The 13,645-nt window shown below is 43.2% G+C and overlaps 1 protein-coding gene across 4 annotated transcripts in view; it reads left to right on the forward strand.

Moving 5' to 3' along the window:
- The window catches only part of CPVL (carboxypeptidase vitellogenic like), a 137,390-nt gene that overhangs the window by 13,535 nt on the left and 110,210 nt on the right, over window positions 1-13,645 (forward strand). For all 4 annotated transcript variants that reach the window (XM_036863184.1, XM_036863182.1, XM_036863181.1 and 1 more), the window contains one exon: window positions 5,886-6,004. In XM_036863184.1, coding sequence (XP_036719079.1) covers window positions 5,886-6,004 — 119 coding nt within the window. The remainder of the gene's footprint in view (window positions 1-5,885; window positions 6,005-13,645) is intronic.

The raw sequence follows: 13,645 nt of genomic DNA on the forward strand, positions 1-13,645 counted from the left end.
AGAGAAATGGGGTGGTGGCTGGAGGGAGTTATGGAGTCAGGAAGGGTCGGGAAGAGAGTTACGGAGGGTAGGAGATAATGATGGAAATAGTCCAGTAGAGAGGGGAAAGTTGATTGGGGTGGGACGTCTGTTGCTGGAACATTTTCTTGAAGGAGATGAGCATCCATGGATGGAGGTCTTGGTGTTTGCTTCGGAGTTTATCCCTAGTCACAGGTGGGAAGGCAGAGTTAATGCTTGTGAGGCTGATAAGTTGGTAGATTTCATGGGAATGTGGAACTGAAACTGGAAATTTTAGGGAAATGATCATTTTAAAGATCTAAAATAAATGTATATACTCTGTATGGAAGTTTAAAATAAAACAACTTTTCTTTCGTTCTCATAGTCAATAGGCTGTCATCGTTTTTGTCTTTGGTTTGATTTAAAACCAAAATATTCTCCCCTCTTAAGGGTGCATTGGAGTCCTGCTCATATATCTTTGTCTGAAATATACATTGGCTCCGTGTTTCACCGTCTCTTTTCTAAGAAAAGATGAAAAACTTTGATAATATAGTCAGTGATAATGTAGTGAGGCTGTGTAGTCTTTTTTTTTTTAAAGATTCATTTTTGCTTGATGTAGAAAAGTCATGAAAAGATGGTAGCCCAATGGCATAGGCTGACATCACTAGACATAAATGAAGAGGCAAAATATCATTAATCCAAATCCACCAAACTGGATCATATGCCTTCCTTTTGGCTTCCATGGATACTGATGACTTAGATTATGTTTATTCACAGTAAATCAAAGCAAATCATTTCGTTTAGAGCTGAAAAGGAGTTAAATACTCATAACCAAACCCTGCCAATTCACAGATGAGGAATTTGAGACTCAAATATTTTACATGACTTGCCCAAGGGGACACAGGTAATAGTAGCAGAGATGGGTCTAAGACCCAGATTTTCTGGCTTGCGCTCTGTAATTTGCCTGCTATAATTTATTTTCCTTTGTTTAAGAAGTTTGTCCTCTTTTGGAGTGACCAGATGCACACATATGAAACAATTAAGGAATCAGGCAATGCGTACTAAAGTTCTAAAGTATTACATTTGAGGTAGGCGTGCTGGAAATTTTTAGAAGGAAGCTATCCCTGTTGGTTGGCATAATCCAGATAGAAAGTAGTAGTAGTAGTAGTAAGTAGTAGTAAGTAGTAGTAGTAGTAGTAGTAGTAATAGTAGTAGTAGTAGTAGTAGTAGTAGTAGTAGTCGTAGTCGTAGTAGTCGTAGTCGTAGTATCAATAAATAGCTAACATTTAGTAGTAATTATATCCCGAGTACCTGGCGCAGCAGCTGTATGTAATAGGCACTCAATAAATACTTGTAGAATTTAAATTTGAGACCTATGTTTCAGGCATTATGCTTTACACAAATTAGCTCTTTTAATCCTTACAGCAACTCTAATGAAAAATGAATACTTACTGTTCCCATTTTACGAATGAGAAAACTAAAGCCCAGAGAAATTAAGTGTCTTGCCCAGGACCATTTAAAGGTAGTAAGTGGCAGATCTGGAATTAAAACCTATCTCTGCTGACTCCAGAGCCTGAGGTGTGAACCACTGTGCTATGTTACCAGACTTGAGGGTGTAGGGTAAGATTTGGGCAAATAAGAAAGGGCCTGTGCATACTGAGTAAGACAGCTTAAACAAAGCATTAAGGCAACGTGGCTGGCCATGGTGTCTCTGAATTGTACATCTGGTAGAACAAGTGCAAAGAATACAGAGAAATCTGCCTGAGAGATTGTCCACATCCCTCCCATTCCTGGATTTCTCGCCTACAAGCATTTCACAGTCATGGGTGTCAGCAGTAGTAAAGAAAGATTCTGAGGGAGATAGTTTTATCTCTGTCCTTTTGTGCTAAGCCTGATAGATCACCATCTGATGAGTGACAACATTTAAAATATTAAATCTGGTATAATGTCACTTTCTAAAGTTCTGTCAGAAATCTTTGAACAGAATTTTAAATGGCTAATCCAAAATCAGGTACATCTGGGTATTCAACTGCAGTCCTGACAACACAATTAAGGATAATTGTATTCATCCGCTTTACTGAAAGTTCAGGAAGCTCTGGACAGATGGTCAGCTCACTCCCCTGAATCCCTTTTGTTTATCAAGTCTGTCAGAATCTTAGGAACATGAGTCTTAATATCGTAATGGAACATTTTTGAGATAAACAGTAATTCACAAAAAGACAAGGGAAATTTTAATTTTTTTAAAAATCCCCAACATAAACTAACTGGCTTAGTTTTATGTAAGTGTAATTGCATGTTTGCTTTCTCTGCAGCTAGAATAAATCCTCACTCTCTGAAACAAAATGAATGTAGGAGGCCAGTTTTAGCATGTTTCCGGACACTGCCTTTTCACCAACTTTAGAGAATATTTTGCTATTAGGTCTTAATTTATTATTACTTATGGCCTGGTAGTGTCCTGTCCATCCTGATGATGATGCAAGTCTTTGCACATATGAAGTGCCTGATTAACTGGTTCAAGCCCTTCTTTGGTCATACTCTAATCTTTTTGAAAGTGTTACTATCACAAGCACTGGTAACCACAGTAAATAGCAAGTAGGAAGTGAAGTCGCTTCAAAGAAAACCTTTTTCCTTTTTTCAACTGTTTTAAACATTTGTATTATGAGTCACGGTTCCAGGAAGAAAGAAACTCCTCCATCTTGGGAGTTTATTTTCCACATTCCATTAATATATTCTAGAAGGATGAACGGGGGACATTTGAAAATGCAAAAAATCAATTTAGTTGAAAGAACTTTTATTTTACTGGGGTTTAGTTAAAGGAAATTTAAAACAGGATGAAACACTTTTTTGTGGGCCAGAGAAAAGTTTTTCTAAATTTCTTGAGATCTTAATAAGGCCTGCCTGCCTTAGGAGGTTTTTGTAGAAGTAAGCTAATCCTAGTGCATTGCCAGTGTGTCATGTTTTAGTTCATTCATTCACATTTATTCATCAACAAATGTGTATCGAATGTCCTAAGTGTATAAATCAGCGTACTGTGTCCCCGGGGGTATAAAAATAAACAAGACAAACTCCCTGCTTCCCAATAGCCCCTGATCCAGGAGGGAAGGTAGAAAGTATACCCCAGTCAGTACAAGGCAGCAGAGAAACAACTTTACAATGCTCAGAAAGGGAGGACTGGGTAAGCATCTGAGTCATTTTCAGAGCAGGCCAGAGGACCTTGTGTTGTGCTGGTCTCAGAGAGATAGATTGATTCAATCACCCCATCTCCCATAGTCCATTCCCTCCAGCTCCTTTCTATTATATGTTTTCTCTTTTTCTCATTCTACTTTGACCTTTCTCATTTTTCTCTGTCTTTCTCAAATGCTCACTTAGCCCTCTGGGATTCACATCTCACTCATTCCCAACGCTTCAGCCTTTGGTTCTCTGCCCTCCTTTTTGGGGGGATCTCTGTTGGATTTTGAGAAGATTAATAGTTTTGTGAAAAATATTTCCAAAGTATTTTAGGTACAAACTACCAGCTACAAAAGACATAAGTTCCAGGGATGTAATGCATAGCATGGTAACTGTAGTTAATAATATTGTCTTGCTATTTGAAAGTTGCTAAGAGAGTAGAGCTTAAAAGTCCTCATCACAAGAAAAAAATTTGTAGCTGTGTGTGATGACGGATGTTAACTAGATTTATTGTGGTGATCATTTCACAACATATAAAAATATTCAATCATGTTATATATCTGAAACTAATGTCATGTTGTATGTCAATTACACCTCAATAAAAAAAAAAAGGCCAAAAGAAGTGTTTTAAAGGCTGCCCAGCCCTGGAGGTGATCTTTCTGTGGGCTAATTGAGAGTGGAAGCAAAGATGGGAAAGGGAAGGGTGGGGGATGGGAAGGGCAGGCACATACCACTTTCCCCAAAACATCTCCCTTTTCTTTTCCTTAAAATCTTTCTTTGTCTTTTTTTTTTTTTCGGTGGGGAGGGATAGATCTCATTGGGAAGAGAATGGGGAAGAGGTAAAGAGGTTGGGTTAAACAATCTTTCCTGGGGGAACTGGACTGAGCCCCAAAAAGGCAAAGTCTTCTAGACTATTCTTGGGGTGGCCCACAGGCTAATGAGAATCATCCCTCTCTTTGCCTGAGCCCTTATTTTATGTCCATCTCTGTGCTCAAGGGTCATATGCATGTTTTCATTTGATCCTCACACAAAGCCCAGGGTGGACAAATCAGTATCCACATTGACACCATGGCTTACTGCATCCTATCTGTGCTGTCACTGAATGCCGAGTTGGGAAGAGATGTCAATTAGCACTCCAGGGCCCATGGGCTCTGTTACGCCACTGAAGACATCTTTCGTTGGTGGCACATGAGTAGGATGGAGCTTCCTTACCTACTGTCTACTAAACAGTCTCCAACTTAATAAGTCTCAGACTTAAGTAGCTTTTCTTGAACGATTTTGTTTTTACTGGGGACACTTGCTTTGTTCCCCCTAAAGGACTCTTCTTCACCCAGACTTCCCCGCCACACCCTGCTTCCTACCTGTTTACTGTTCCTTCTCCACTCCTTTCCTAATCACTGCTTCCCCCTCCACTCCCTGCTACTTATACCTTTTGACTAACTCTCTAGCTGAGATGCAGTGTAGCAGGGTAGGGGCAGGAGCTAACTCTGCAGCCCGACTTCTGGGTTTAAATCCCAGCTCTCCTTTACTAACTGTGTGACCTTGGGCAAGTTACTTAACCTCTCTGTGCTTCAGCTTTCTCATCTGTAAAGTGGAGATAATAATTATACCTACCATGTAATGTAAAGCCCTTGTTATTAGTTCTATTGCTATTAGTATTGTTTACTTCTGGGCGCCTCACCTCTCTGAGCATTCCCTCTTTCCTCCTCCCTGTCCCTGTCCTTTTGCTGCCCTTAGAAAACCAGGACCTCTGCCCTCTACAGCTGCCCCTTGTCCTATTTGGCTCCTTCTGAGTAGCCACGTGAGCACCCACAGTCTCACTGCCTGCCTCTCCCCACCCTCCCCAGCCGGCCCTAGCCATCCTTACTCCCCACATGCCTGGTGCATTTCCCTTAGTGGAAGTGGCAGGCCCTTTGCTTTCACCACAAGAAGAGTGTGGAGAACACAGGCCTCCCCCAGGCTGAGAGCTCCTTAGCTGTTATTTCTCTTTCACCCCCCCCACCTTTCGGGGTTAGGTGACTTTATCCTGCCTTGGCCTTCTACGTGGCCCCATGTGAACACCTTGGTTTACTCTTTAGAGTGGAGCTGAGGATAGGTGATTTTCTTTTCTTCTTAAAAAAAAATATTGGGCTTCCCTGGTGGAGTAGGGGTTGAGAATCCGCTTGCCAATGCAGGGGACACGGGTTCGAGCCCTGGTCTGGGAAGATCCCACATGCCGCGGAGCAACTAGGTCCGTGAGCCACAACTACTGAGCCTGCGCGTCTGGAGCCTGTGGTCCGCAACAAGAGAGGCCGCGATAGTGAGAAGCCTGCACATCGCGATGAAGAGTGGTCCCCGCTTGCCGCGACTAGAGAAAGCCCTCGCACAGAAACAAAGACCCAACACAGCCAAAAATAAATAATAAATAAATAATAATAATTAAAAAAAAAATCTTATTATAGTTCATAAGATATGAACCAAAAAAAAGGTTTAAAAAAAAAAAAAAAAAGGTTTAAAATGTCACTTGCCCTTGGCTAAATGGTGAATTTTGAATATGTGGAACTGGCCAGGGCAGGCTGGAAGTTGCTACCAGTAAGCACCTTTATACCGATCCCCTTGTAGCCTTTCTGATCACTTCATGCCAGACCTGGCCCCTGGGAGAAGTCTGGCCAAGATGGAGGTGGCTCACCCTGTATTTATTATTTGTCTAATCCTCGGGTAAATTTTTTTTCCCCCACTAGGTAGACGGTTGAGCTCGGTGGCTCCTTTCCCAGGATGGAATTTGACGAGTTATTCTGGCTACATCACTGTGAATAAGACTTACAACAGCAACCTTTTCTTCTGGTTCTTTCCAGCTCAGGTAGGCCTGCAGCAGCGCCCTCACAGGACATTGATGCTCAAGAGCCGACTCTGTTGCTTCAGGTAGAAACGTTGGTCTACAACCAACCTAAGGGTGCTTTTCTTTTCTTTTAAATCTTTTAGATTTTTTTTTTTTCCTAAAAATAAGTGCCAGTGACTCTGCCGTGGTGTTCCTGTTTATGTGCAGGAAACAAACGTTAGTGGGGGAGGTCCGGCTTTTAAATTCCTTGCAGCCTTGTTCAGAATATTAATGCTGCCACAGTCTTCTTCCTATCTTTTTGTTGTTTTGTTCTAAAAATACTTGGGGGCAGGGTTGGGCGGTGGGGAGCCAAGGAAGGACAAGGAGTGGGGAGATTCCTGAAGTTCACAGGTGATGCCTGTCTAAGCCTGTTTAAATTTAGTCAGTTGTAGTCTTATTTGGCTGCTCTGTCTATGGATTTTGCCGTGCCAGTTACCATTCTTACACTCACTCCTTCATGCATCCAATACCCATTTACTGAGTAGTGCTCTGTGGGGATACAGAGGAGAGAGAACTGAACTCACTCTGTGGGCCTTTAGGGGAGGGGTGGGGAGGACTAGTGACCCAGGATGGCTTCCTGGATGAGGGAGCTATTTACCTTCTCACATCCATACAGACACAGGTTCGTATATGCTTGTACTTTAGCAATTCTATTTAGCTCACGTCAAGGTCACACAGTTCTTCAGCAGGAACAAATTACTTTAGGCTTATGGATACTATTGGGGTTATTGTAAGAGGTAGTGAGATGCATAAACAAATTTTATCCCACCACAGGGTAATTTTCTATTTTTATTTTCCAAATTGAATTTGCTTTAGAAGCCAGAGAAAACAAAAAAAGGTTACCCTCCTGTGGAGGGTAGTATTTATATTTGCATGTGATTTGCATATAACAGCATTGCATATGTAATGACTGGGTAAATTGCTTGAACTAAATTGCTTCTCTTGGTACTGTTGGATCGTATTTTCTTGACTTTTCACTTTCTCAACCATGGCCTCTGACAGTTCACCAGGTAGTTGTGGGTGGAAGGAGGCATATAAGAAATGGTGAGGAATTCTAGATACTTTATAGTTGGAGCTCATAGCAGTTTTCAGGCTGTCACCCACTCTGGGAAGGCTTCTCCTGGACCCCTTACATATTTCTTCCTCATTGTTACTGTTGAGTGAGGCAAGTAAGGTGCCTAGAGCACAAAATTTAAGGAGAGACTCACTCTCAGGGTTGTACAAGTGCAAGGCTGGTACCTGAGTGACCTCTAGACTCTCCTGCTGGTACCTCCCATTGGGGGAACCCAACTGGAAACCAAAGGGCAAGGGAGTCTGGTCCATAGAGATCTGCCTACCGGGGCACAGAGCAGAGTAGAGACTGGATCTTCAGAAGCAACCAAGTAAATATCCCAATATCCAGCACAGCTATCTTGAGGAGATAAATTAAGCCTAGAAAGATGACCTGTTTCTAACAGGTGGAAATTTTCCTCATGTTCTTGGAAGTCCCTTAAACTCCATGCCTTTCAGAAACCATACTGTATGGTTTGCGATATCACATCTATCCATATCATTGAATACAGGCGTTTATCATGAATACAGGCACTTATCGTGAATAGGAGTTGTATTAGTTTTCTATTGCTATTGTACAAATTTGCACAAATTTAGTGGCTTAAACAACACAGATTTATTATTTCACAGTTCTGGAGGTCAGAAGTCCAACACCAGTCTCACTGGCCTAAAATCAAGGTGTCAGCAGGGCTGTGGTCCTTCTGGAGGCTCCAGGGGAGAATGCGTGTCCTTGCCTTTTGCAGTTTCTAGAGGCTGCTGGCATTCCTTGGCTCATGGCTCCTTTTCCCATCTTCAAAGCCAGTATCAGTGAGTTGAATCCTTCTCACATTGCATCACTCTGGCTGACTCCATACTCATATCACCTTCCGTGCCTCTTGTCTTTTGCCTCCCTCTTCATTTAAGGACCCTTGGGATTACTTTGGGCCCACCTGGATAATCCAGGATAATCTCCCTGTTTTAATGTCAGTTGACTAGCAACCTTAATTCCATCTGCAACCTTAATTCCCCTTTACCACGTAGCTTAACATATTCACACGTTCTGGGGTTATGGATGTGACATCTTTGGAGGCCATTATTTCTGTGCAAAATGGATACTTGAAAATTTTACCTGGATTAGTGATTTGCAGTATGTTCTCTTTCAGTGATCCTCACATTTTATTGTACTTAGGAATGATCTTCACATTCCCCCAGAGATTCTGACTTGTAAACTGGGAGAGACCAGCAAGTTGTAGAATTAGCAGGTGGACCACACTTGAGAAACCATCACTCTAGCCTACAGGCTACCACCTGGATTCAGTGCTCCTGGCCCCAAAGTGGCCCACACTCCTTTTATTGGAAACACCTAGAGCAGGCAAACCCCGATAGAGGTGGTATGTTGTCCCATGCATCCACCTAGGATGAGGGCTAGAATGGAGGACTGAGGAGGTGAGTGCAGCCTGTGGGGTCAGGTCTCCTAATCCTGCTTGGTATTCCTCTAAGTCCTGCGGGGGGCTCCACCTCCGCTGCACCCTCTGCCTCTCCCACCTCCACCCCAGCCCTGCCAAACCTGATTCCTTACTCTCTCTTCTGCTTCGGTGGCTGGTTATGATACCAGTAAGTTCCCCATTGACTTCTACATGGTGGCTTTTTTTTTAGTAATGATCCAGATTTGTGAAAACAGCAATTAATGTTGAGGGAAGTGATCAAATGAAAACCAAACAAAGACCCAGTCTTTTCCTTTTTAGGTTGCCTCTGAGAGGTGAACAGCTTTATCTAGGATATTGGTGATTCTCTGGGACTATAAAGCTAGTCAGAGAGGTGGGCTTAGGGTCTGCTGTACCCACTCCTGGTTTCCAGACTGAAACCCCCTGCAGTAAACAATAACTGTGCTATTGGGGCCCCCCTTTTAATTAAATGAAGACCTACCTATGCACCCCCTGACCAGATTATGTTCTTTTGGGCCCAGAATTATAGCCCTAAATACATTCTAAGATGATCCCAGAAGACATAAAAACAACACCACCACAGCAGGAAAGAAGATGCTTAAGCACATAGTGTTCTGTTGGAAGTGATAGACTGAGCTTCAGGAAGAGGCAGAGATGAAAAGATGGTACCATTGACAGCTGTCACCACAGACGATACCAGGTGTCCCCACATGGCAGCTGGGATAGATTTTTCCGAGACCTCCTTACAGGGGAGCCCACATGCACAGTCAGGTCTCCGAGGCCCCAAGGCAACCATTCCTGCGCAGCCAGTCAGTCTGTAAATTATGGACCAGGCAAGTTTAGGTGAAGGAGATAAAGCATGCGAGGAGGAGAAGCTGTGGTCACCGAGATGGGAGAGAGTTCCTTTCATTTGGCAGAAATACTAGTTTGTTGCCTGTCACAGGGAAGCAGCTGATATGATTATCAGGAGAGAAGTGACCCCTTAAAAAAACTGTAGAGAAAATGAAAAACCCAGGAAGGATGCCACACTTGTAATATCCTCTGAGTATTTTTTTGGACTGCTGTTTCTGAAATTAATTGTCTTTTCCTGTTATTTCTGTGAGGCTCCCCTGTTATTATATACAAATCAGTGCATAATGGGTTCCAGAACTTGAAATCGGTGTGCAGTTAGGGACGCAATCTACAAGAGAAGTGAATAGGCATTTTGCATGGAATAAAAAGTACAATGAAAGGCTTCCCTGGTGGCTCAGTGCTTAAGAATCCGCCTGTCAATGCAGGGGACACCGGTTCAATCCCTGGTCCAGGAAGATCCCACATGCCACAGAGCAACTAAGCCCATGCACCACAACTACGGAGCCTGCGCTGTAGAGCCCACGAGCCACAACTACTGAAGCCCACATGCCTAGAGCCTGTGCTCTGCAACAAGAGAAGTCACCGCAATGAGAAGCCCACGCACCGCAATGAAGAGTAGCCCCTGCTCGCCACAACTAGAGAAAGCCCACGCGCAGCAACAAAGACCTAGCTCAGCCAAAAATAAATAAATAAATTTATTAAAAAAAAGTACAATGAAGCCAATAAAAATGTTAACAATTAAAATAGCTGTTCTTAACTGAACGTTGACTATGTGCTAATAAAGCACTGTGCACTTTCTTCTTTAGACCTTACTAAAACCACATGAGGAGGGAATTATTATCCTCATTTTACAGATGAAGAGGATTACAGAGATTAGATAATTAGCCCCAAGTTACCCAACTAGAAATGGGCAGAATTAGATTTTAAAATGAGGTCTCTGGTGGAGAAATCTTTGCTCTTGATCATCCCATGTTGATCCTGAGAAAATGAGTCATTAAAGGCAATAGATTACAGTCGTTAAAAGTATAGCTCTTGAGTTAGTCAGGCTTGGATAAAACCTTGGCTCCACTCCTTTTGCCAAATGTGATCTTCCTTGGGCACATTCTTAACTTCTCTGAGCATTGGTTTCCTTGTTTTAAAATGAGGATCAAAATACGTACTGAACAATGGTTTTGAGAGAAATGAGATAATATGATAAAGTCTCAGAATGGTGTTTGATACATAGTAAGTAGAGTTGCTATTAGATACATAGTAAGTAGATTGGCTATTATTATGTAATTATCCTCATCACCATCATTATTGTTAGTTTTCCTCCTATTAACACAAATACTCTACAGAACAAAACCAGACACAATTTGGGAGGTTAAAGAAGGCAAGAGATGAGGAGCAATTCCAAATTGGAAGGAGCTGGATGCCAGCCAAGAATGTGGATTAATTGTTACTGGGTAAGGAAATTACAAAGTGAAATTGGGATTTTTCATGTTCAAGAATATAAAAAGGCATATGGATTATTATTTTTTGATATTAGCATCCTTTTCATTGGAAAAAGATATCCAGCCTTGAACTTTGTTTCATAGATATAGGAATAGAGGTAATTTATTGGATGCATTTAGCTAAAACCTGTAGATTATTCAACTGTCATAGAGTCAAAATCTGAGATGTTTAGAGTTGGGCCTAAGCCCCTTTACTCAGGGCCCCATCTTGCTCCTCGAGCCGAGGACAGTGGCTGGGATTCCTGGAATCTGACTATTTGGTGGTTGAGAAAGGTCAGTATCATACTGAGGAGTTAGCAAGGCCAGGATAGGCTGAGGCATGGGAGGCACCTGGAGGCAACATTGGAGGCGCTCCCTCCCTCGCGGGATCATGCAGGTGCTGACCCTGCTTAACCAGACACCAGGAAAAGCAGGAGAGCACGGGGATTAGGCGAACACGGTCCAGGTCCACAAATCCACAGTGTGGTGCAGGGGCAGTGAGCCACTCTGATGCTCATGGCCAAAGCAGAAGGCATTCTCTCTGGGAGCAGGAGAGCAGGTCCCCAAGGGTCCCTGGAAGCCAGTAGGAAAGCCCACCCAGGGAGTGCAGACATGGAATCAGGCTCCACGGGGCCTCTGCACAAACTCCGTTCACTCCCTCCTCTGGGTGTCTGGACTGCTTCAGTTAACAGTCAGGGTGGTAGAGAGCAGTAGCTCCCAAATTTGCTACAGCTCGTCAGACATACCTGTGGAGCTTTACAAATATGATAGACTCCCCAGCTCAGTGTGCGGCCCCTCCCAGCAGAGATTCTGATTCATTTGATCTGGAGAGGGCCCAGGGATCAGTATTTCTATCCAGCTCCACAGTGATTCCAGTGCAGTTGTCAGTGCACTTGAATTTGGGAAGAGAGAACTAGAGGTCAGGAAACTGGGATTCTAGTTGCAGGTCTGCGGTTCCTCACTATATAACTTGGGACAGGGCATTTATACTCTCTGAGCCTCCATTTTCTCATAGAGAAATAAAGATGTTAAAGTTGATTCCTAAGGTCCCTTCCCAGTCTTACATTCTATGGTATCTATAGTTTTAGTCGGCTTGCCTACAAAACATCCTTAAATGTGCAACCAAAGTTATAAAAGCATCCGAGAACTCTGGTTTGTGAATGAACCCTTGAATTTGTGGCCTCTGTGGTAACTGACCTTCAAGAGAGTCCCCAGTGATCTTCATTTCTTGGTATGTGTTCTCCTGTGCAGTCCCCTTCCATACTGAATCAAGGCTGGCCTTGGTGACCCACACATTAATAGCAGAAATGATGGTGTGTGACTTCCAAGCCTGGACCATTAAGAACAATGCTGCTTCTGCCTTGGTGTTTTGGACCACTCACTCTGAGGGAAGCCAGATGCCATGTTGGAAGGATGCTAAAACAGCCATATGGACAAACTCTTCTGGAGAGGAAGTGAGGCCTCCACCCTCCCGTCAACCTTGGAATCAGGCCTTCAGAGGACTTGCAGCCCCAGCTGATATCTTGACTACAATCTCATGAGAGACCCTGAGCCATAACTGTCCAGCCAGATAGCCCCAAATTCCTGTCCCACAGAAAGCAAGAGAGATAATAAGTGATTATTATTGTCTTCAGCCCCTAAATATTAGAGACATGGTATGCAGCATTAGATAGCTCATAGAGCCTCTTGTCATGTACTTTTGGGCTACGTTTGTGATATCTTGTGACATCTAGAACTTCTGGAGTGGTGACTACTGTACCAGGTTTTTTTGATTGTGTGTGTGTGTGTGTGTGTGTGTGTGCGCTTTTGTGCTTTGTGTACAGTTTTTTTTGTTTTTTGTGTTTTTTGCCTGTTGGCTCCAATTCTACCCTCTTACCTGCTCCACAATACTAGAGTTTTAAACATTTTTCCTATTCAGCAAACACGATATTTTTTTTTGAAGACAAAAGCAAATTTATTTACATATTAAATCATAATATAAAAGCAAGAATACAAATGCTATCAAAATGTTCACAATGATTTTAGGCTAGGAGGATTAAAAAAACTTTTTTTTTCTGTCTGTTTTATGCTTTCCAGATTGGTTTCCACGAACAAGTATTATCTATTATAAATTTTTAAACAACTTTATTAGACACACCAGATTCCTTATGGACTAGTTCCTGCATTTTTTCTCTAGTGTAATCTCCAAACGTATTTTCTTATACTCCCTATGTTCAAATAATAACTGATCAACTTAACATGTATTGAATTTTCAGTGAACACGATATTAAGCTTTGTCAGTAGAGGGTGCTGGAGGGACATTGTAGGAGGAAGTTGGCTTCTTTTCCTGGCCCCTTGTCCTGCGTTTTGCTTTCTCTTGGCCCTGCTGCCCAGTCTGTCAGCAGTGTGTGTGGAGGGACAACTAGTGGCACTCTGCCTTAGCTGGGCACCCAGACCGCGAAGACCCTCAGCAAGCTTACAGTCTGGACTCTGTCCCAGTGACCACCTGACTATGGCCCTCGCAAGATAGACACCATTCGTCCCAGGTCTTGCCAGCGAACAGGCTTCCTACAGCCCAGCTTTCTCTGGCACCCTCTCACCAGCCTGGACCACCTGCATCCCAGAGAGTGGCTTCCCGCAGCCCTCCTGACGTGGGCACCGTGCACTCCTGGTTGTGTGCCTTCCTTCAAGCAAAGAGGCTCCCAACATCCTGACTTCCTCTGCACTCCCGGCCCTGCCACCACAGCCCACTGTCCAGGAGGCCTTTCGTACTTGCCCAGGGGTTGTTGGCCAGCTTTGCCTGGGCACCTCAGTGAACTTCTCAGCTACCCAACAAGGTCTGGACC

This window comes from Balaenoptera musculus, chromosome 9 (assembly GCF_009873245.2).
Source record: "Balaenoptera musculus isolate JJ_BM4_2016_0621 chromosome 9, mBalMus1.pri.v3, whole genome shotgun sequence".
NCBI lineage: Eukaryota > Metazoa > Chordata > Mammalia > Artiodactyla > Balaenopteridae > Balaenoptera > Balaenoptera musculus.